Genomic DNA, 23,852 nt, shown 5'->3' with positions numbered 1-23,852 from the left:
AGAGAAACATACATCATTGTGTATCTAGCAAAGTAATGTGGAGAGTGTACATTATTGCTCTCAAGTATAGCACATCTTATCTGTGCACTGGCATACATAAGGTTTTCAGTATGTGTTAGACATTTTTTAATACTGTTACCAACTTTAAGTAAAATTTATTCTTGTGTACAACAATGCATTACTAGGTTCTGGCTGTTGCTAATATTAAAGCTTGGTATCTAATAGCAGGCTGTTAGGATTTTGAGCTTATTCATCTTTTTCTGGATACCCAGGACTTTTTTAGAATCCTTCAGTAATTTCTCTGATAAGAACAGCCCATCCTTGGAGGTCAGTGTTGGTTAGCACCTCTTTTTAGTATATAGTTCAGTTGAATCACTGAAATTTCTAAATTATTTCAGCGCACTACTTTTCATTTGTTCATGTAAACTTTTGTATAACAAGACTCTGGCATAGCGTAGTCACTATCATTTATCGGAAAGCAGATACAAGGAGTTTTACAGCCACAGAGGAAAATGATACAGAACTATTCTGTAACAATAGAGGATACTCGAATTGTTTTTAGTATTTCTTGTGTTTCTGTTTTATTTGTATCTTGTAACTGTCTTCCTATTTAAAATTTTTTGCTGTAAGTGTATGTTGAGACTATGAAATAATAATGACTTGGTTTCCTCTTGGGAATAAATTTTACGTTTTTTGTTTGTTTGTTTGTTTTTCTTTCTGGCCCCTTGTCAGATACCGCCTTTGCTCCTTCTCTCCTTGTTGTGTCTTTTGGGTATTTACAAATATGTAATTTCCCCACCAATTTCTTGGTTAAGCTATGGCCTGTAACATGTTTCTTTTACTTAAACTTCTGTATGTCTGTATTGGTGTGTGTGTGTGTGTGTATCCTTTTTCTAGTTTTTAGATTTCTTTTGTTCTATTGAATAACACTTTATTGTCCATATTTTATGCTATTTACTAAGGATATCTTACCTTTTTTAATAAAACTGTTTCTGGATCTTTGTTCAAAGACTGTATTGCCATTATTACCATTATTATGCCTTTGGTACAAGTGTGCATTGTTGAATTTAAGCTGTTAGCTTCTAATTTAGCATTGACCTTATAGGGGACCCCATTTACCAAATAATAATGGTCTGGTTCTGCTAAGTAGCCTTCATGAGTGAGTACAAGGTTATAGAGATACTAGAGCAGTGGCCACATGGTCACTGATACACATTACAAACCATGAGTTCACTCTGTAATTATGTATGTCTCGTTCTGTTTGTTTGTTTCCTTTTTTTCCTTCTGTCATGTGTTGAGCTTGTCCCATACCATCTAGAGAGATCTTTTAATGTTGATGTTATCCATAACAGAAGTTAAACCTTAGGACTTCCTTCTTCAATTATACATTCCATTATTGCTTATGGGAAACATTAGTTTTGAAGTAGGCTTTGTAGATTTTTAATCTAAATAAATAAACAAAACAATTCTTTGTTTTAAAGAATGAACCAAGCATTCTCATAGTAGAAACTGGGTATTTGAGTAGCTTGCATTTATGTAGACCTGTATTTAGAATGAATAATTGTTATATTCTAGGTCAGTCACTTCCAAGCTACAGTCAGCAGAGATTCTGCATCAGAATCATCTGGGGACCTTTTGAAATAATGGCTCTTCCATCCCAGGCTACTGAATCAGAATCTCTGGGATATCTATATTTTAGAGCTTACGAGATGATTTTGATAACACCAGCCAGGTTTGGGAACCACTTCTCAGGTAGAATGTGCCCCCAGATCCATAGATGTGCCTGTTCAGTAAATTCTACACTGTATGTGTGTAATTTATTCCTTTTTATAACATGTTCAAGGTGATAGACTTGTCACAGATTCCCACCCTTTCTGCTATTCCCAGTGATGAAAGTCTGTAGGACTGCTCCTTAGGCAGTGTAACTCTGAGCTGCTTTCAGGGATATGGGCAAGGAGGTATCTGGTGGTCACCCTTGGGAGAACAAAAAGAAGTGAGGGATTAGGTTGCTGTATGCCAGCAAAAGTGTCCTTCAGGCTGTAGAAAGCAGAGAGAGGCAGCATGTGCTAGGGAGGCAGCCTCCAATCAGTTCTGTGGCACTAGCATGTTGACTCCCAGATAAGCTTTGTCTTCTGTTTCATGTATAAATGTTCAATAAGTGAAATAAACAGCCCACCCTTAATGAGGGGCTAGAACATGGCCTCTGAAACCAGATTACAATAATAAATTTGAGGTGGTTTAGTACATTTCCACTCTGTTATGTTGAATATTTTTGCATAAAATTTTTCCAATTCCTTAACATATTTAAGTTCTTCACATATATTGTTGTTTTTGCTAGAATGCTGGGTATTCTAGCTCCTCTCTGCTGTGGTTTGCCTGGCAGGGTCCATCTCACCTGTGAAGAGAGAATTTAGCAATTCTCTCTTTATGCCTTCCTTCACCTACTTAAGCTATCCTTTGTAGCAGGATCATGGGAAGTGTGTTAATCCCTATTACAGCATTCATCACACTATCTAGCTGCATGTTCTGTCTGCCTCCCTGCCAGATGACAAGCTTCCTGAGCACCCAGCCCTGTGCAGGTAGGACTCCCCCGCCCCCAAGTAATTAAAAAGGAAATTCATCTCTATACCCAGCATCAGGCATCTTTTGGTGAAAGAATTATTGGTTTAGCGTTTCTTATTCTTTATTTTGGGGGTGGGGGGACAGACAAGTTGCTGTCCCTTTTGTTCTCAGTCTAGTTGTGGAGGACGTCACTTCACTGGCCCATGTTGGTATTATCATTGCGCTCTTCCCAGGTGAGGCAGATTGGTTGCTGTTCTCTGGACAGCCGCTCACAGCGGCTCTTGGCAGCTCACACCAGCTGCCGGCCGCTCACGCTGGCTGCTGGCCACTCACTGTAGCGTATGGCAACCCAGCTCCAGGTGGAACTGTTGTTCACCATTTTAGCTGTAGTGGGCAGTGTCACTGGCCCTCATGTGGGATCCGAACCGGGGCCCTGCTGCTCAGAGCTGGCATCCTAAGCCAGCTCTTAACCAACGCGCCACTCGGCCAGCCAGCGTTTCTTATTCTTTGTAGCAAAAAAACTCTTTTACGTCCTTCTGGGGTAGTTTCACTGTTGCCATTACAAGTATTTTATTAGTATGTATTTCCTAGATTCAGAGCTCCTTAAATAATATTTTTTCAAGTAGCTGTTAGAATAATTATTTTGTTTTGACTACCTTGTAATATTAACAAATGGGGAAAGAGGTTGTTAAAAACTGGAATGCCCTTAACTTTTTTTTAACTTAAAAGGTATTTTATTTCCCTTTTAATTCTTTTTTTAAAAATGCCCCAGCTGTTCTTTTTAAAGTTAATGGCACAGAACAGGGAAGAGAGAGATGTATGTGTGACTGAGTAGGTGAGTGCTACTTCAGATAAAGACTGCTTCCATTTCCCATCACCCTAAAATAAATGGTCACCAGTATTTTTCTGCTGCTCAGACTGAGTCATCCTCTCTACCCAGCTCCTCCCAATTTATTGTAGTCTACAACTTTCCGGGTACTCAATCACAGCTATTATTGGTCATGATACTTTGCTTTGATATCTCTTAAGCTCTTAGATAAGATGGGGTGTATATATTTTCAGAAATCGCAGAGTAAAGTGGTTATTTTATATGGTTTTTTAAGCCTAACTTTTGTTCCAGAAGGGTGAATAATTTTTATTGTATTTGACTAGTGCCTGCATCTAATAAAAGTCACTTAGCTTTTCCTTTCATTCTCAGAAGAAACTGATTATCTTTTCATTTCTTTTTTTTCCCTTGTCATAATGGTGCTTAATGTTCTCTATAGTCATTACTGAACTAGGTTTTTCAGTCTCCTGCGTAAAAACATTCTTCTAATTTAAAAGTCTAGAAAAGAGAAAGCTGCAAGGTATCTTCTCTCTTCTTTGCCTTCTGATGATGTCTGATGGTTTGTGTTGAGCAGTCTGAATCAGGTGAGTTGTTAGGTGACCTTCATAGTAGACTGTTTCAGAATGGCTATGGATTATGGTAGCTCCTAGGGACTTAGGGCTACTGTTTCTTGCCAGGACTGTAGACATACTTCTGATATGCTCCAGAAATAAGTTGGGGTTTTTAGTATATTAAACAAAAAGTTGTGGTGGTTATTTATAAAATAGACTCCTGGAAATTGTCCTCCACTATCTCATTCTCAGCACACATGTATGATTCTTAGTACATGTGTATTTTGTAATAACCAGTCTCCCTAAATGACTAAACTCTGCAATGATGAGTATTAGAGGTTATTTTGGTTATTTGTCTTTGGGAAATACCAGACACATTTGCTATACAGCCAAATAATGGTGGTAAATTACTAAGTCTTAACATCTTCAAAAATCAGTATATTCACAATTAGCTTTAATTTTATGTGGCAGGATTTTTTTTTAAGCCTGACCTATAATTGTGGTAGGACTTTTTATTTTTGTGTTTAAGAAATGACACAAACAGCAATAAATTGAAAATAAACTCATATATGTAGTTAAGCTTCCACTTAGCATACAATCAGTGTTTTGATTTTCCAGGTTCCCTTCCTGCTCTTGTCAGGTGCAGGAACCATTTGTACATTTTTCATATGACAATGACACTGATATTGAGTGTCTGCCATTTACCTAACACTTTTATATTCATTGCTATAGAGGATACAGAAGTAAAAGGCATAGTTCCTGCCCATATTATTAATAGTCATTTTGGGTGAAAGACACAGACATAGAACAGTATACTACAGTGAAAATAAAACAAACTTGAGGTCATTCTGCACTGGTCCAGGTTCAAAAGACTTTAATTTAGGGGATGACTTGAACTGGGAGGAGATAAGATAGTAGGCACTTGTGGAAGATGCCCCAAGGTGATGTTGGGTGGGTGGAAAGGATGGGAACAAATTGTACAGAGCTCTGGGAGGGAAGCCAAAGAGTGTGGAGTTGGTTCCATAAGCCTGAACCATCATGCTTTTTTTTTTATGCCTCATTTCAGGAAGATTTAGTCAGGCAGCAATATGCTGGACACTAGTAAGAGAGACGAGCCTTGGAAGCTGTTCTGTTACTTTTTGGCTCTTAGTTTTCTTTCATTTCTGGCTGGTCAGTCACCAGTTTCTGTCAACTGGTTGTTACCTTCATCCTACAAAATTCAGTAGTTTATCAAAGAAGTGATTTTTGCGGGGAAAATTTATTTAGGGCTTGTGATTAGAATTCTAGGAAACTGAAAGGTCATATGTTTCTCATCTAACATGTATGTGTTCATTGCCTCCTGGAGAGGCCTATATGGATTCAGAGGAGCACAGGTTAGCCAGGCTCTGCGCATGCGTTGTTATATTTAATCTTTATGACAGCCTGCAAAGCGGATTCCATTATTTTCCCTGTTTTGTAGAAAAGGAAATGGAGGCATAGAGAGGCAGCATATATTCCAGGTCACAGTAGTAGTAATTAGAAGAACCAAAATTGGAATGCAGTTTCTGGCTGGAGAGCCTAAGCTCTTAATGTCTTAATGTTTCCATTCTGCTTCTCCTGCCCCTTTTTTTTTTTTTAACTATTTGTTTTCTAAATGTGGCACAAGCATTTTTCTCATATTAAGTATTACATTAAAACAAGATTTTTTTTTTTAATTGGGGAATTGGGGGAAGGGGTACAGACAAGTTGCTGTTCTTTTGTTCTTCAGTCTAGTAGTGGAGGACATTGCTTCACTGACCCATGCTGGTATTATCATTGCGCTCTTCCCGGCTGAGGCAGATCGGTCGCCAGCCTCCGGACGGCCGCTCACAGTGGCTCTTGGCAGCTCACACTGACAGCCGGCTGCTCACTCTGGCTGCTGGCCACACACAGTAGCTTATGGCAGCCCACTGCAGCAAGGGCTGCATTCTACATCGTCGCCGTCGACTCATGGCAGCCCAGCTCCAGGTTGAGCTGTTGTTCAGCATCTTAGCTGTAGAGGGCAGTGTCACTGGCCCTCATGTGGGATCCGAACCGGGGCCCTGCTGCTCAGAGCTGGCGTCCCAAGCCAGCTGTTATCCAACATGCCACTTGGAGGGCCCTAAAACAAGATTTTTAATGTCTGCATAATATTACATTTTGTGGATATATCATCATTTACCAGGTTTAACTATTCTTCTATGGTTGTACTTTTAGGTTGTTTATCATTATAAGGACATTATTAATCAAAGTAAATAATCTTGGTGTGCATCTCTATTTCTGGACATAAGGTCTGAAGTGGAATTACTGGATCACAATTTGAATATTTTTAAATTCTTGATTCATATCACTGCTGATTTCACTGCACCATGACCAACATTGAGAATTATTCTTTAAAACAGCCTTAGCACTTTAATAGAGGTAAAATGCTGTCTTTTAGTATTGCATTCTTTTAGTATTATGGAGATCAGGTGTGTTTTTTTCTTTTAATTTATCTGCCATTTGTATTTCTTGAGTCATCTCTTTTTGTCCTTTGCCCAATGTTGTCTTTTGGTGTTCATCTTTTTCTTATAAAATTTTAAATTACTTATAAGGGTGTTACTCCTTATATTCTGCAAATACTTTTTTCTTGTTGAACATTTTGTTTTTAATTTTGTTCAGCATGTTTTTGTCATATACTAGGGGTGCCCAAAAAATGTATACAGGTGGACACTTTGGTCAGTGTTGCTCAAGCAGTAGTAGTTTGCTGTAATCAGAAGTGTCTGGACACTGATGGTAACCACTCTGAGCACCTCTTGTAATTGCAGAAGTCAGACGTGACTTGTATGCATCTTTTGTTATTGGTATATATCGAGTATTACAATTTTAATACAGTTTTCCTTTCTTTTAATGTGTATACATTTTTTTGGCACCCTCTTTATAAGTTTTTGAGTGGGGATTGGTTTTTTGGTTTTTACTTTAATAAAAATTTCAGTAATTTTTCTGGTTTTTTCCTATAATCTATGCATCTAAGCACAAAGCCTTTCTCATTCTGAGATTAGAAGGTTATTTACCTATATCCTTAAGGTTGTTATTTTTTGGTTGGTTGGTAATGTCTCTTTATCTCATAAACAACAAAATATATTCCTGATAGATTAAAGGTAAAGTTCAGTATTTTCCAAATACCATATTTCCCCATGCATAAGATGCATCCTTTTTTGAAAATTTTGGGGTCTAAAAACTGGGTTTGTCTTATACAGTGGTTGTAGATTTTTTTACTTGCATTTCCCGCTTTTTCACGCTTGTTGTCTTTGCGCTCCTTGTTTCGCACTTGTTATCGGTATATTACAGTAGGTTACGTTTTGCCACGTTCTGCCCAGAAATGGCTCAGAAAAGATTTTCGTACAGTGCTGAATTCAAGTTAAAAGTGATCCAGTTTGCAAAACTGAATGGAAATCGTGCTGCTGAAGGGAAGTTTGGTCCTCCTCCAACTGAGAAAACAATCTGAGACTGGCTATGGGAAGAAGAAACCCTACTGAAAAAGCCACAGCTGAAGAAAGCCATGAGAGGCAATCTATGAAGACAGTGATTCATCATCAGACACATGAGGACAAGCTAATGGTTGGGAGTTTTGACAGTGATGAGTTGTTGTATGAATTTTATGATGAATAAAACTTGAGTTCAATAACTTTATGATACTTTTTATTTTATTTTTTCAAATTTCAGGCCTCCAAATTAAGGTGCGTCTTATACATGGGGAAATACGGTCCTTTGGGGGGGGCACCTTTTATGAAATAATCCTATTTTCTTCAATAATTTAAAAGAACAACTTTTTATATGCTAGAGTTGTTTCTGGATTCTCTCTTCTGTTTTAATATCCTTACAATGGCCTTTCTTATCATAGATATGGATAGTAGTGTTCCTATTGAATGAGGTCTTTCATGCCTCCTGGAATAGTTTTGTAATCTTCTGATAGATCTGCAAATTTTTATTGAGGTTATTTTGATTTTGATTTTTTTAAGAATGGTATAATTATATTTCTGGGGTTTTTTTGTATTTTCTATTTATTGGAGCGAGAGAGAGAGATTTTGTGTGTGTGTGTGTGTGTGTGTGTGTGTGTGTGTGTGTGTGTGTATAGTACAAATTAATGTTTGTTTATGGCCCATCTTATTTGAAAAAATTTGAAGAAATGTTTAGAAAATACAAATAGTAAATGATATAAAGTCAAAACTTTAAAAAATACCAATTAGAATAGAAAGTTATTACTACATAGTTTGAGGGAAAAAATTGATCAATGTGTGGCCAACTAAAAAAATAGTAACATGAGCCTATTACCATATTTCCCCATGTATAAGACGCATCACAATTTTGGGAAAAATGTATTACATAAAGTTATTGAACTCAAGTTTTATTCATCATAAAATTCATACAACAACTCATCACTGTCAAAACTCCCAACCATTAGCTTGTCATGTGTCTGATGACGAATCACTGTCTTCATAGATTGCCTCTCATGGCTTTCTTCAGCCGTGGCGTTTTCAGTAGGGTTTCTTCTTCCCGTAGCCAGTCTCAGATTGTTTTCTCAGTTGGAGGAGGACCAAACTTCCCTTCAGCAGCACGATTTCCATTCACTTTTGCAAACTGGATCACTTTTAACTTGAATTCAGCACTGTACGAAAATCTTTTCTGAGCCATTTCTGGGCAGAATGTGGCAAAACGTAACCTACTGTAATATACCGGTAACAAGTGCGAAACTGAGCACAAAGACAACAAGCGCAAAAAAGTGGGAAATGCAAGTTAAAAAAGCTACAACCACTGTATAAGACGCATCCAGTTTTTAGACCCCAAATTTTTTGAAAAAGGATGCGTCTTATATATGGGGAAACACAGTACATAGATCTTAACAATGAAAGGAAAAAATTCCTTAGTTGAAGAAAAGGTTTTCCAAGCATGTAATTCCAAATGTAATTTCTCCCACGTATCCTTTAGTGTAAGCCAAGGGCATAATGCCAAAACAAAACTTGGTGAAAACAGTTGTATAGAGGATAATAAGATCATGTGACCCAAGTATACCCAGTTTTCTGATGGTCTGGCATAATTCTGGGGTGAAGCCTAGACTAGAATGCTGAATTCCATAGAGAGGTCAAGTCAGATAAGGACTGAAAAGTCTCTTTTGGATTTACCAGTTAAGAGGCATTGCTGGCTTCACAGCTATTCAGTAGAGTATTGAGAAACAGAAACCAGGCTGATGAACCAAGGGGTGGAAGAGGTAAAGGAGTGGAGACAGCTAGTTTGGGGGTGAGCATAGAGGGAATGCAGAGAGCAGGTGCTAAGTTAATTGTCAGGTGTAGTTAAGGGAAGTTTTGAGATGGGCAAGATTTGAGCAGCATAGAGCTGGTGGAGATGAGGCTGAGGGAAGAGGAGAGGGCTGATCCAGCAGGTCCCTGAGGGCACAGGCCAAGCTCGTGCCCTAGGAGCAGGAGCAGACTTCAGGGTCCTTTGTGTTCCAGGCTAGGCCTCTGCATCCTCCACTTGACCAGTCAGCAGGGGCAGGGAAGTGCTCCGGTGCCAGTTGTCCTCTCTTCTAGCCTCCTCACCTCCAGGTGCCAGGATCACCCTGCCTCAGTCTGAGAGAACTTTCTCCTGCCTACCCTCTACCCAAAAGGTGATTCAAATGATTAAAAAAGAAATTGTTCCTAAGCTGTACTTTTTCACCAAGATGACAGAGAATACAGGAAAGATCTGGTCTTCAGAGTTCCATTTTATGTGTGATACTGAGGCCCAGAGGACTAAACTGCTTTGTCAAGCTTATTTAGTTGGTTAGTAATGAATTAGGAACTAGAGTCCAGGTTTCTTTATTCCTTTTCCAGTGCTATTGAGTTGGAGATCACAGCCAAACATCCACATAGAGAGAGATTCTTTAGACAGTGAAACTAGGATTGCAGATGTGGATTTGAAAGGAGTGGCTACAGATAAAGGAACAGCATTGATGTGCTTTCTGAGACAAGGGAAAGAGGCCTAGGAAAGGCAGGGGCCAAGGTAGAAAACAAGCTAATGATGGAGATATATGAGTTTCATACTGTCAGGTGCCAGAGAAACTGAGGTTGAGGATGAGGGGAAGGCCTTTGGATTGACTGGTGTGGTTCTTGATGAATGGTGCTTGTGAACGAAGCAGAAGGACCAGAGGGCTAAGGAGGGAGTAGAGTCCTTTTTAGTAAGGACAGGTTCTTAAGATAGGAGAGCAAAGCCATATACAAGTATATGCAAATTATATGTATAGTATAATGTTGTCTATATAAAACATATCCACAAAGGGGAAAAAACTGAGAAGACAACACCAAAGTGCTAGAAATTATAAACAACTAAAAAAAACCTTTTTTATGTGCTTCATTTTCCAGATTTCTATAAAACAAGTTAACGTACTTTGATAACCTGAAAAAAAGTTCTCAGAAGTGAATGTAGACCCTCTTTTAGTGGTGTCAATCCACAAAAAGATTTTACAAAACCTTAGCAAGTGTGGCTGACCCAAGCAAGAAGAGAAAGAGAATATTGAGCAAGTCTCAGTGTCGACACCTCCCCCTCTCCCTCACTCCCCATCCCTCTCCCCCCCCCCTTTCTGTCTCAGTGGAAGCAGAGCTGACTCCATAGAGGAAGGGAGGAGATGGGTCAGAACTGCTAACAGGGTGGGAGGTGACACAGCTAGGAGAACACAGTCCCCTGGGGTGAGAGACCTGGTACAGCCTATTAGGTTTGTTATAGATTTAGAGGAGAGACTCTCCCCTGGAGGAAGTTAGGTAACAGGATCCATCCACTGCTTGAGGCATCCTCTGAGATTTCTAAGCAGTGTATGAGAGAGGTTGGTGGCTTGCTACTTTGAGTATGATTCTTTTCAGTAAAAATAGGAGCTACTGCTTTAAGGCCCTGAGTAGATGTTCATAGACCTTTTTATGCCTTGTGTTTTATCCAGTGAGAGAATACTCTTTTGTCAGTCACCTCAACACCCTGGCAACACTACGGGTTTCAGTTTGTCCTCCTTTGTACCAATTCTTTTTCTACCCGGTTTATGATTCCATGACCTCTTTTCAGTTGGACTTGGTTATTTGCAAGCAATTTCTAACATTTTAAGCTCTCAAGATAGACAAGATGGATTTTTCTGTGTTCCTCAAATTGTTGTATGCTATGCAACCCCACAGAGCTCAGAGATTACATGTTTTTTCCTCCACCAGTTTTATTACAGAGGATGTCTAAATAGCCTGGGATTATGGAGTGATTTTTCTGGCAGGGCCAACATTAACATTTATAGCTCAGCTTGTGAATTTTTGTTCCTTGTCCTTTGTTACTTTTCCCAAGAATGTTGCAAAAGTAGATGGGGTTTTTCCTCTGTTCCCTAGCTCCAACATTTGGAGTTATCTTTTTCTGGGGTACTAATTTTGAGACCTTAGTGGTCTAGAAAACTTTAAAAAAAATATGTGAAGAGTAATGGTATAAAGTAGTACTTCTTAAACTTGAATATATGAAACCACTTGGGGATCTATTTAATGGCAAATTCTGGTTCTGTGAGTCAAGGATGGGGCATGAAGTTGTGTTTCTAGCACGTTCAAGGTTATGCCAGTGCTGCTGGTTCTCCGACCCTGCGTAATAAAGGTATAAAGTTTTGCTGTCCAATACAATAGCCCCTAGCCACATGTGGCTGTTGAGGGCCTACAGTGTGACTAGTTTGAATTGAGGCATACTATAAGTGTAAAATACATACTAGATTTCAGAGGCTCATTATGAAAAAAATACAAAATGTCTAATTAATTTTTTGTATTGGTTACATCTTAAACGATAATATTTTGGACATACTGGATTAAACAAAATAGATTACTAAAATTAATTTTACCTGTTTCTTTTTACTTTTTCAATATGGCTACTAGAAAATTTAAAATTTAAATATATGTGACTCACATTTGTGGCTTCCATTATATTTCTGGTGGCTAGTATAGAGTATTCCTATCCCAAGAATAATCCATCTGAACAATATTGGTTATTTATAGGCAAATTATAAAGCACTCTACAATGTCCCTTGACCCTCACCTTCTGCAGCAACATTTTGTTACATTTGTCCCCACTATTAACGGAACAGCTAGTAAGAGGCTTTTTGCATTGAGCATTTTTTCTTTTGGTTGTTGAGAACAAGGGACTAATGAAAGTAGGTAATGGCAGAACAAATCGGACTGACAGCCTAGCAGCCCACAAGGTCTTCCATCAACCTTGGTTTTGTTCCATGCAGGTAGTGGGACTTGCTGAATCTGCCCCAAAATGTAGGTTGCTTCAAACTGGTTTTTGCCCTAAAAGAAACTTCACAAGCAAGTGGGGGAAATGGGTCATTTTAAGAAAAATTTAAATGCAAAGTACTATGGTTATTTTATCAGCAGGCAGATTCAAAGAAAAGTAATGGCTACAGAGCAACAAATCATAAATCTGAATAGGTTATCTGGGGTTAGATAATGAGGGGCCTTGAAAGCCAGAGGGGTCTTATATGTATCATGTGTCTCTCCCTTCTACAGATAAAGAGACACACTTTGTTGTGGAAATCAAGCACTTTTTTTTTTAAGATTTTATTGGGGAATTGGGGAAGGGGAACAGACAAGTTGCTGTCCTTTCATTCTTCAGTCTAGTTGTGGAGGACGTCGCTTCACTGGCCCATGTTGATATTATCATTGTGCTTTTCCAGGGTGAGGCAGTCGTTCGCCAGCCGTTGGATGGCGGCTCACAAAAACTCACGCCATCTGCCGACCAGTCCCACTGTAGCCTACGCTGTCGCTGGCGACTCATGGCAGCCCAGCTCCAGGTGGAGCTGTTGTTCACCATCTTAGCTGTAGAGGGCGCAGCGTCACTGGCCCGCATGTGGGATCCGAACCAGGGCTCTGCTGCTCAGAGCTGGCATCCCAAGCCAACTCGTAACCAATGTGCCACTCGGCTGTCCCTCAAGCACTGTTCTTTGTGAACCCAGTAAATCTTAACTTCCCAATTAGTTTCTCAGTGCCAACCCATATGGTATATAGTCTTTGTATTTTGTCAAGCAAGACCTCCCAAACAATGACCACAACCAACACGTCTTTCTCCTGTCTCTCTCTACCCTTTTCTCTGTCCTATGCTTTAAGCCAAATTTTATTCTTTCTCATAACCAATTCTCTCATATATTTATTCTATGTAAGGATACAGTCGCTTTCCCTGCAAAATATACATCACTCTGCCTCTAAATATCCCACCCATGTTTCAGGGTTCCATTCAAATTCCCCTTTTATGAAGCATCTTGATCTCACACCTGATTAGGTAGGGTTCCCCAAATTTACCTATTTTTACCTTGGAACCATTGTACCTATCCTGTCCCGTATGTTAGTAACTCCTAGAATGCAGGACCAGGCCTTGCCCATCCCTCTGTAGCAGCGGTTCTCAACCTTCCTAATGCCGCAACCCCTTAATACAGTTCCTTATGTTGTGGTGACCCCCAACCATAAAATTATTTTCGTTGCTACTCTATAACTGTAATTTTGCTACTGTTACAAATCGTAATGTAAGTATCTTTTTGTTTTCCGATGGTCTTAGGCGACCCCTGTGAAAGGGTCGTTTGACCCCCAAAGGGGTCGCGACCCACAGGTTGAGAACCGCTGCTCTGTAGGCTTTGTACTACCTTGCAGGTGGTCCTGTCTTAAGAGCCTTCTCTGACTGTTAGCATGGATACAGTGTTAAGGTGCCCCAGACAGAGAATTGGAGAAATGTTAGTCTAATAGAAATAGCAAAAGCTTTGTTTAAGACAAGGGCAAGAAAACAAACCACTTTAAATTTTAATTTTGAATTAGCTGTGTAGTCTTGAGTTAGTCTGGATTTCACTGATTTCTTTCGTGTGGGTTTGAAGTCCTGTTATTGCTATCAATTAGATGGTTTTTCACACCCATCTTACTCTCAGTACTCAACAAGACCTAAGCGCCAGAAACGATGAATTGGCGGATTTTTGTTTGTTTTCTATTAAGTATTCAGATAGCATTTATCGAGTACTACCAACCTGGGCAAAGTGCTAAAGAGTAAAAACTATTTATTATACATGGTCCCTGTCCTCAAAGAGGAGAGAGATATACAAATATCAAGTTCGTGATATGACACAGGAGATAGTGTTGTGTGGTAGTTACAAGCAGGGCAGTTGGAGCCTGGATCCAAGTTCTGATTCTGGCTCCTGAAAAAGGTGAAAAAAAAAATCATTAACAGGGCATGTTTTCTTAGGTACAGTTTAGCTAAAAACAGCCAGGCCCTCTCTCAGTGAGTTTTTATAAATAGTTATAGGAAATGTATAAGAGTTAAACTGGTTTTGTTAATAATTTAATATCATCAAATATCCAGAGTTGAATCTATCGCCTATCTTTTTTTTTTACCATTTGTTGGTTTGAATCAGGATCTAAAGAAGATCCATAAGTTGTGATTGATTGCTGCATCTTTTAAATCTCTTTTGTTTGTGTCAGGGTTTCTCAGCCTCGGCACTGTTGACATTTGGGACCCGATAATACTTTCTTGTGGAGGACTGACCTGTGCATAGTAGGATGTTTAGTAACATCTCTGGCCTCTGCCACTGGATGCTAGCTAGCAGCACACCTGCCCCGGCTTGAGAACCACTGATCTGTAGGTTCTCCCTCTATCCTTGCAGTTTTTTCTCCTGGTGATTTATTTGTAGAAGAAACTGCATAGTTCCTTTAGTCGGATTTCACCCATGGTGTAATTTAACATCCTCTGTCACCAACTTCCTGTTAATTGGTAGGTGGACCTAGAGGCTATATTCATTTCAAATTTTTTTGTTTTTGGCAAGACTGCTTCCAAAGTGTTTTGTTCTTCCATCAGGAGGTACATAATATCTGTTGTGTCCTTTTGTAATATTAACAACCATTGATGCTTAATTAATTCATTCATCAGGAGTCTTTTTTGTTTTAAAATGTGTTGTATATATCTTTGTTTAGACAAACTTTATTTTAAATAACAATCTGTTCTCCCTTAATAAAGGAAGGGGAAATGGAAGGTGAGGCGGTTGAAGCCATTGTGGAGGAGTCTGAAACTTTCATTAAAGGAAAGGAGAGAAAGACTTACCAGAGACGCCGGGAAGGGGGCCAGGAAGAGGACGCTTGCCACTTACCCCAGAACCAGACCGATGGGGGCGAGGTGGTCCAGGATGTCAATAGCAGTGTACAGATGGTAATGATGGAACAGCTGGATCCTACCCTTCTTCAGATGAAGACTGAAGTAATGGAGGGTGCAGTCGCTCCAGAAGCAGAGGCTGCTGTGGACGATACCCAGATCATAACCTTGCAGGTTGTAAATATGGAGGAACAGCCCATAAACATAGGAGAGCTTCAGCTTGTTCAAGTACCTGTTCCCGTGACTGTACCTGTTGCTACCACTTCGGTAGATGAACTTCAGGGGGCTTATGAGAATGAAGTGTCTAAAGAGGGCCTTGCAGAAAGTGAACCCATGATATGTCACACCTTACCTTTGCCTGAAGGGTTTCAAGTGGTGAAAGTGGGGGCCAATGGAGAGGTGGAGACACTAGAGCAAGGGGAACTTCCGCCTCAGGAAGATCCTAGTTGGCAAAAAGATCCAGACTATCAGCCACCAGCCAAAAAAACAAAGAAAACCAAAAAGAGCAAACTGCGTTACACAGAGGAGGGCAAAGATGTGGATGTGTCTGTCTACGATTTTGAGGAAGAGCAGCAGGAGGGTTTGCTGTCGGAGGTTAATGCAGAGAAAGTGGTTGGTAACATGAAGCCTCCAAAACCAACAAAAATTAAAAAGAAAGGTAAAATTATTTTATCCATTATACTGTCATAGAACCAGTTTGGAATAAATAAAGCACATAACACAGTGCATATTCAGGCTATTTTACATTAAATGGATTTTTTTTTTAAAAGATGATGTAGGTATTAGTCTTTTTAGCCAATCTAAAAGAAGTTTTTCCAGATCGAGTACTTTTTAAGTCCGGAAGTGAAAGAAGTAAATCTATTACTGGTGTGAGATAATTATGACCTAACATGACTTTGATTGGGTCTAATTGTAAGAGGCTAATAAAATATATTTGTAGAAATTTAAGATTAGGATTAATCTTAACATTTTTTAACCCTACAACAAGTATAAGTGTTTTATTTTACATATAGGTGTAAAGAAGACATTCCAGTGTGAGCTTTGCAGTTACACGTGTCCGCGGCGTTCAAATTTGGATCGTCATATGAAAAGTCACACTGACGAGAGACCACACAAGTGCCATCTCTGTGGCAGGGCATTCAGAACAGTCACGCTCCTGAGGAATCACCTTAACACACACACAGGTGCTTGATAAGAATGTTATGGACTATAGCATAGCAAAGGTTAAAACTTGGATTTTATGTTTCATCCAATTGGTTTAAGCAGAGAGTTAAAGAAGGAAGATTTTTGTTCTTTCTTACAGTACCCTTTATGTAATCTTGATTTCTTATAGGCAGGTGGACTTACTTATAGGCAAATGTAAAGAAAATTTAGGGAAAATCATCCAAATTACATAAGGATGGTGATCCAGGAAAAGATTGTCATGGTAGTTAACCTGTCGTATTTCCTGAAGACATCGCCATTATGTTGCTAAAGTTTTAACAACAATGACAAAAAATGCCCATGCTCCCTCCTCCCCCCAAATTTCCAGGCAACAATTGCCAGGGATGCAGAACATTAGAAATAGAGAAGTAAAATCTATCTTTGTAAAAGCCATAGTTTCTGATTGTTTCACCTCAAGGAAGATAAGTAATTCATAATCTCAGAATGGAAAGTTTAAGGCACCATTCTAGCAATTCATTTATTCATTGTACTCCATACATACTTTCAGATTCTAATATTAGCTTCACATTGACTGTGGTCAGGTCTCGAGTCACAAGTAGAGGGACTATATTGGAGCTCTCTTTAGGCTCTCTGCTGGGCTCTGCACTTTCAGTGTTGGCACTTGGCTCTAAGTGCTAATAATGAAGCTTTTTTCACCTGGTTCTTCATGCAGAATAGATTTCCTCTATCCAGAGTGTCCCTTGTTTTAAAAGATGACTCTTGTTTTTTATTTGATGTTGTGGTTTTACAGTGAGCTTGCCCTCTAAGCAGTATGCTGTGCATTAGTGTCTTCTTTACTGATGTGACTTAGTTACTTTTCAACATCATCTTGTTTCTACTCAGACACTTGATATGTTTTATTTGGTGGTTTGTAGACACTATGAAAGTGGCATATGACCAGATAAAAGCAGCTAGCCCCACGATAGGACTTTCTAAAATGGGAGTGTGTTGATGTGGGCACTGGATGTCATGGTCTAGCCCTCAGCTTTGAAAATAAGTTTGATCTGTCTGGCACTCAGAGCTGATTTGGCAGGACTAATTCATACTAAACAAGCCATCAAGGGTCAGGTGCATGTCAGAAAATCAGTTTAGGTAAGGAATATACCCTTTCATTTTCTAGATCTAGTTGTATTGCATTCTAGGGGACACACTTGCCTATGTCAAGATACTGTAGCAATGAAGGATGGGAAGACTTGGTGAGCGTGGACCTTGAGCAGAGGAACATAGATTTTCGTGTGGTGCAACCCATTGAAAATATCTGTCCCACAGCATTGTCTACTTCTTTCCTAATTGCCATGCTATGTCTGCCAGAGGCAAGCCTCTTTCTCTCCCCTAGACAGTACTAGGTAAACATTGGAGATTCTTGGTTTTCAGCTTATTTTGTCCTAAGAGAAATGGATGCTGCTTTTCTTCTCTTATTAACTGTTGTTTCACTTACCTTTCTATACAAATAGACTATACATTTTTCATAGACAAGAACTCTGTCCTTCACTCCTACATCCTCAGTAGTACTAAAGAAGCAAATTGAACAAATGAACATTCCTTGGAACTTTTTAGCTATGATCATATTCCAATCACACTTCCTTCTCCACAGTTCTCTCAATCTCTGGGAGAATCGTTTCTGTACATGGCTGCTCCCATTCATTACATTGTGACTAATTCCATTCTCAGAGATAACGTTTCTTTGGTTTTGGTGTTTGGGATTACCTTGCTGTCACCTCTTTTCCTGCAGCCCACAATTACAGATGGCCCCTAGTTTCTGAATAATACTTTGTAAAAACAGCACTGTGTCCTGCTGTCACCTTGATCTACTTATTATCGTTATTACCTGGGCATAATGTTTCCAGTGCAGTGTCCAAAATATAAAGTGGCTAGAAGTAATCAGTTATGGGATTGTTATGTGAAGACATATTAAAAACAGTAAGATTCTGTCAATGAAAGGGGGAAAAGACAAGAAATGTACAGGGTTATATATATTATTAGTACATAAAAATGTTCAAGTATTCCATGAGTTTACATTCATAGCACAGAATATTAGACATGGATATTTGAAAGTGATCCAAAATCACCTAAAGGCAATATTACTTTGTAAAGCCTTTGATAAGTCTCTAGAATTCTTTTCTTTTTTTTTTTTTTTTAATTGGGGAATTGGGGGGATGGGAACAGTGCTGGGGAATTGGGGAAGGGGAACACACAAGTTGCTGTCCTTTTGTTCTTCAGCCTAGTTGTGGAGGACGTTGCTTCACTGGCCCAAGTTGGCACCATCATTTGCGCTCTTCCCGGGCGAGGCAGATCAGTCGCCAGCTTCTGGACAGCCGCTCACTGAGGCTGCTGGCTACACACGGTAGCCCATGGCAACCCACTGCCCCAGAGGCTGCAGCCTACGCTGTCGCTGGCGACTCACTGCAGCCCAGCTCCAGATTGAGCTGTTGTTCAGCATCTTAGCTGTGGAGGGCAGTGTCACTGGCCCTCATATGTGGGATCCAAACCGGGGCCCCCTGGTGTCCCAAGCCAGCTCTTAACCAACGCGCCACTCCGCCGGCCCTGTAGAATTCTTTATCAAAACAAATTTATATCGAAAACAAGCTGTTATATTTGTATGTTTTAAAAAAGAAAAAATCTGGGCCAGCCGAGTGGCTCAGTTGGTTAAGCGCTCACTGGAGAGTGCGAGCTTTGAGCAACAGCAGTTCAATTCCCGGCCCGAGATGAGTAGCCGCTGAGCTGCCAACAGGTGGCAGCATGGCTCAGCTAAAAAATAATTAATTAGATAACTTAAAAACAAACAAACCTGTCAATATGGACAGCACAATGGCCCTATATGTATAGTCGTAATACAGTAAGATTTGATACGCAAAAGCATCTCAAGTCAAATAACTATTCTGTGATCTGTACTAGATATTACTACATTGAGGTTTAAAAGATGGTCTATGTTTTTTAGCAAGGGTTGAAAAAGAAGGGTGTTTCTATTAACTTTTAATCCACAATTACCAGAATATCCACAAAATAGGGGTAAAAAGGATTTTTTATTCAAAGCCCAGCTCAAATGGGTAATTAAGAGAAACTAAATATTTAGCGCATGTTTCTAATATGCTGGGGTTAGTGTTGTAAAGTCAGCCAGACCCTATCATAGCTTATAGAACTACTCATGCTAGTGCAGGATTGGTGAGGTGACCAGGATTCATCTTGATGCAGCAGTTGAACTCTGTCATTAACTGTGCCCTTGATTTTGTCTTCCTGTTATACCCTCCTTTCTCTTAGGTACACGTCCTCACAAGTGCCCAGACTGTGACATGGCCTTTGTGACTAGCGGAGAATTGGTGCGGCATCGACGTTACAAACACACTCATGAGAAGCCATTTAAGTGTTCCATGTGCGATTACGCCAGCGTAGAAGTGAGTGTTCAGCTCCTTGTTGGTTCCCCTCTTAAGAAGACCATGATTCCAGTATAAGGATATAAACTACCCAAACTGACTTAAGAAGAGATAGAAAATCTTACTAGATTGTTAACACTCCCACTCCCCCTCCCTGCCACCAAAAGAAACTGTAATGAGTATAAAAGATTTATCTATTAAAAAAAGAGCACTAGTTCCAAAGTGTTATTACAGGCAAGTTCTACCAACTTCACAGAAACAAATAGCTGTACCCAGAGCATTTAAAAATGAGAGATTTTTATCACCTTTATTATTTGAGGCTACCTGTTAGAATTGGAGAAGGATACAACCAAAAAGAAAACTATCTTATTCTCACAAAAAATCAAAAATTCTAAATACAATTCTTTTTAAAACCAAATTTAGTAATATATGTTTTTAAATGGTGATTACTAAATATAGTATATCTAAAATGCAAGGATAGCTCAACATTAGGAAATTATTGGTGTGTACTACATTGAGAGATTAAAGGAAAACCATATGATCACTTCTGTAGATTATTGAAAAACTATAAAATTCAATACTCAATTATTGTTTAAAGTTCTAGCAAGTTATGAGTAGAAGGAGTACGTACCAGATACTAGTAGTAAACCCACCCTAATTAACTCTGAAACGTTGGAAATATTCCCGTTACAATTTGGAACAAGACATCCATCTTACTGTTGTTACGTCAGCATTCTATTAGAAATCCTAGCTGGTAAAATAAATAAATTATAAATAGAAAAAACAAAACTGTCATTTCTTGCAGACATATTTGCTTACATAGAAAATCCAAGAGTATCAGCTAAAAAACTTAGAGTAGTAAGAATTCAGCTGGGTAGCCAGATACAAAGTAAATACACAGAAATCAGTGATTTAGTATAGGCAACAGGTTCAAATTCTAACAGCAGTAAAATGATTTAGGGATAAACTGAACAACAAAAAACATTGGATAACTTATGTAAAGAAAACTTCATAGACTTTTCCAAAGGACATTAATAAATGAAGAGACGTTTAAAAAAAATAAAAATACAAAAAAAAATAAAAATAAAGAGATGTTAAAGTTGATTCTAAATTTCAGCTGGAAGAGTAAATTTGAATGACTACCTAAGAAAAGTTTTTAAAAACAATGAGGGTTGTGCTATTGGATGCTGTAAAACCATATAGTGAATGAAGACAGTGTGATACTGGTGAAGGAATAAACAAATAGCTGGTTGAGACAGAATAGATCCTTGTGCATATAGGAATTTAATGTGATAAGTAGGCACATCTTAGAGAATGCAGTAATACTTTAGGACCATGGTACCAATTACAGTGTGAAAATTTGCTGTGTAGCACTTAGGAGTGCAAAGGGTTTCTTATTGTTAAAATTGGAATGCTTTTTAAATTTTTCAAATCAAACTTAGTGAGTGTTCAAAGTCCTTAAAACCAAGTTTGAAAGTCACTGTTTTGTGGGAAAGGTACCCACAAGAGATGAAAGCATAGTGAGTTGTGAGGAAGGTGAAGGAGAGGCCCCTAAAGTCTGGCCTGTCTGGAAAGTACTGATGCTGGGAAGAGAAGCTGAGGGGAATTGAAACGTGTGCTTATTAATTCACATTCAAAATTTGGAAAACAATTGATCCATAAATAAGCACGATTATTATAAACTATTACAGAAAAATTCAAACATATAAAAGTAGATAGAGTAGTATAATACACCCCCATGTACCTATCCAGCTTAAACAGTTATTAATGACCAGTCTTGATTCATGTCTGCCCCTGTCCATTTACCCTTTTTCCTTGGATTATGACATGGATTTGAGAAAGATTGCAAATAATGAGGAGGAAGAAATTCAATCTTTTTTACATTTGCTGTATTCTGAACTTCAGTGCCCAAAAGGTAAATCACCTGACGCACAGCACTTGCATTGTGTCTATGTTAACAGATGTGTAAGAGATTCGGTTGCTTTCGTGTTTCAGGTCAGCAAATTAAAACGTCACATTCGCTCGCATACTGGAGAGCGTCCGTTCCAGTGCAGCTTGTGCAGTTATGCCAGCAGGGACACATACAAGCTGAAAAGGCACATGAGAACCCATTCAGGTAGGACTTCTCCCCTTCTTGTCATATCATTGAACTGCTTTTCAGTGGGTCCCGTGGGACTCTGTAAACCTCCACGTATCCCTATTGTCTATCTGAATGGAAGCTGGCATGAACGTATACAATTGATGAATACTTCTCTGGCCTACCTTCTGAATTTATTGTTCTGAATTTATTGTTCTGAACATACATTGGAGAATGGAAAGTTTTTACTGTTAGAAGTCTGGGTAGACTCCCTAACCCAGCTTGTTCAGTTTTCCTAAGTACTGTCTTTTCTTAGAAGAAAAATCTAAGACAACAGTAGGTCCTCCTGTTGTCCCCATCTCCTCTCTCCCCCAGAGGTAAGTAAGCATTGCTGTAGGAACTACTCTTTCCAACGTGTACAACTCCTTGACATAGCAGAGGTGGCAGCAGCAGTTTGGAACATGTTTGCCATCTCTGAAGATAGGCATGAGCCAGGCAGAGGTCCTGAGCCTCGACCTTCCTAAGTAAGACCTGTAGAGCTTTGCATATCTGCCACCTGAATTACCCTCCAATTAAATGATACTATTCAGTTATTTCCTCCAATTTATTCATTCTGTATTTCCTTTTAAGGGGAAAAACCTTATGAATGTTATATTTGTCATGCCCGGTTTACCCAAAGTGGTACCATGAAGATGCACATTTTACAGAAGCACACAGAAAATGTGGCCAAATTTCACTGTCCCCACTGTGACACTGTCATAGCCCGAAAAAGTGATTTGGGTAAGTAAACTAGTGGCAAATAAGAAAAATATTTTGAAGGATTTATGAACGTATGAAGATTATAAATAACTTTTTCTGGCTTTTACAAGTTTTGTGTATGTGAATGGCTTGCCACTTAATAAAAGCCATTGCTTAGCTGCTATTTTTTTCTGTCTCTTCCTTCTCTTAATGTAGTCAGGCCACAAGATTCTTTCTTAAATGTAGCTCATCTGTAAATTAATGGGAGCTGTAATGAGAGGAAACAGAGTATACCTTTAATTAGTAGCCAGAATGTTGAAGTCCCCAAATAGGGAGCTGACATAGCATGATTCGAACTAAGGCCAGTCCACTTCAGGTTTTTCAGAACATTTGTACTTTCTCTGGGTAATTAGGCTGTTTTACTGGTTTAGTGATAACTACATTTCTGTGCGTAATTAAGCTAGAATTTATATAGAGGCAGAGTTGAGCAGTAGAAATTTTAGTGTGACCCATACTTAAAGATTTGGTCATCTGGATTTCTCCCTTTGTTTCTCTTATTTAAAAGAAGATTTTTATTTTTTTTTTAAATACTGCCCTGGTCTGTTCTCTATCCAAAATGCATTACTCCCTGAATATTATTCTTATAAACATTTTGACATTTCGATAAATTGCTGTACTTTACAAATTACCTTTTACTTTACAAATTGCCTAGGAGCTGTCCAATAGTAGTTTTTTACTCATTTGATCTTCTTGACAACTGTATGAAGTCATCAAGGCATATGATTCTAGCTTTATAGGTGATGAACCTGAGGGCTCAGGCAGGTGTCTTGGCCAAAGCTACTGAACACAGCTTCTAAGTAGCAAAGCTGGGCTTGAATCTCTCTCACATAGGGGGAATATATAAGACAGGTCATCACAGAAACCAAGCCATGGCATAAATATTGCCTATCTTTCTGCAGCATTGGTTTTATTCGAAAGGTTTTGAGTCAAGTTATACAATTTAACTAGTGTCTTATAAAACTATTTTTATATTAATATGACTGTTGAGCAAAATGCAGATTGACATACGTTTTTAAGATGAGACTGAATTTGAAGCATAGTACTTTGGGCTCCATATAAGACCCATTGGTCATGTGTTCATCCTACTCTGCTGTTAAGAGGCCTTTGTTAGATTAAGAAACTCTGTCCTCTGATCAGTGAAAGCGTTTACTGTTCTTATCATGTAGAAACTAAAATCTAAACCAGTAATATCTCATGGCAATGTGTGTGAGCTATTAGGCCACTGTCTGGATTATTCAATTTTTAAAAAGTTAACTCATTTTTATTATGCAAATAAACACTTTGAATGTTTTATATTTGCATGATACCTCTTAGACCATAATGAG

The 23,852-nt window shown here is 38.9% G+C and overlaps 1 protein-coding gene across 7 annotated transcripts in view; it reads left to right on the top strand.

The window, feature by feature from the left end:
- Window positions 1–23,852, top strand: part of CTCF (CCCTC-binding factor) — a 47,792-nt gene that overhangs the window by 13,475 nt on the left and 10,465 nt on the right. For all 7 annotated transcript variants that reach the window (XM_019655723.1, XM_019655730.1, XM_019655680.1 and 4 more), the window contains 5 exons: window positions 14,947–15,736; window positions 16,092–16,262; window positions 19,540–19,673; window positions 21,648–21,768; window positions 22,360–22,509. In XM_019655723.1, coding sequence (XP_019511268.1) covers window positions 14,956–15,736; window positions 16,092–16,262; window positions 19,540–19,673; window positions 21,648–21,768; window positions 22,360–22,509 — 1,357 coding nt within the window. In that variant the 5' untranslated portion in view covers window positions 14,947–14,955. The remainder of the gene's footprint in view (window positions 1–14,946; window positions 15,737–16,091; window positions 16,263–19,539; window positions 19,674–21,647; window positions 21,769–22,359; window positions 22,510–23,852) is intronic.

This window comes from Hipposideros armiger, unplaced genomic scaffold (genome assembly GCF_001890085.2).
Source record: "Hipposideros armiger isolate ML-2016 unplaced genomic scaffold, ASM189008v1 scaffold_9, whole genome shotgun sequence".
Lineage (NCBI taxonomy): Eukaryota > Metazoa > Chordata > Mammalia > Chiroptera > Hipposideridae > Hipposideros > Hipposideros armiger.
This window is presented reverse-complemented; position numbering and strand designations above follow the sequence as displayed.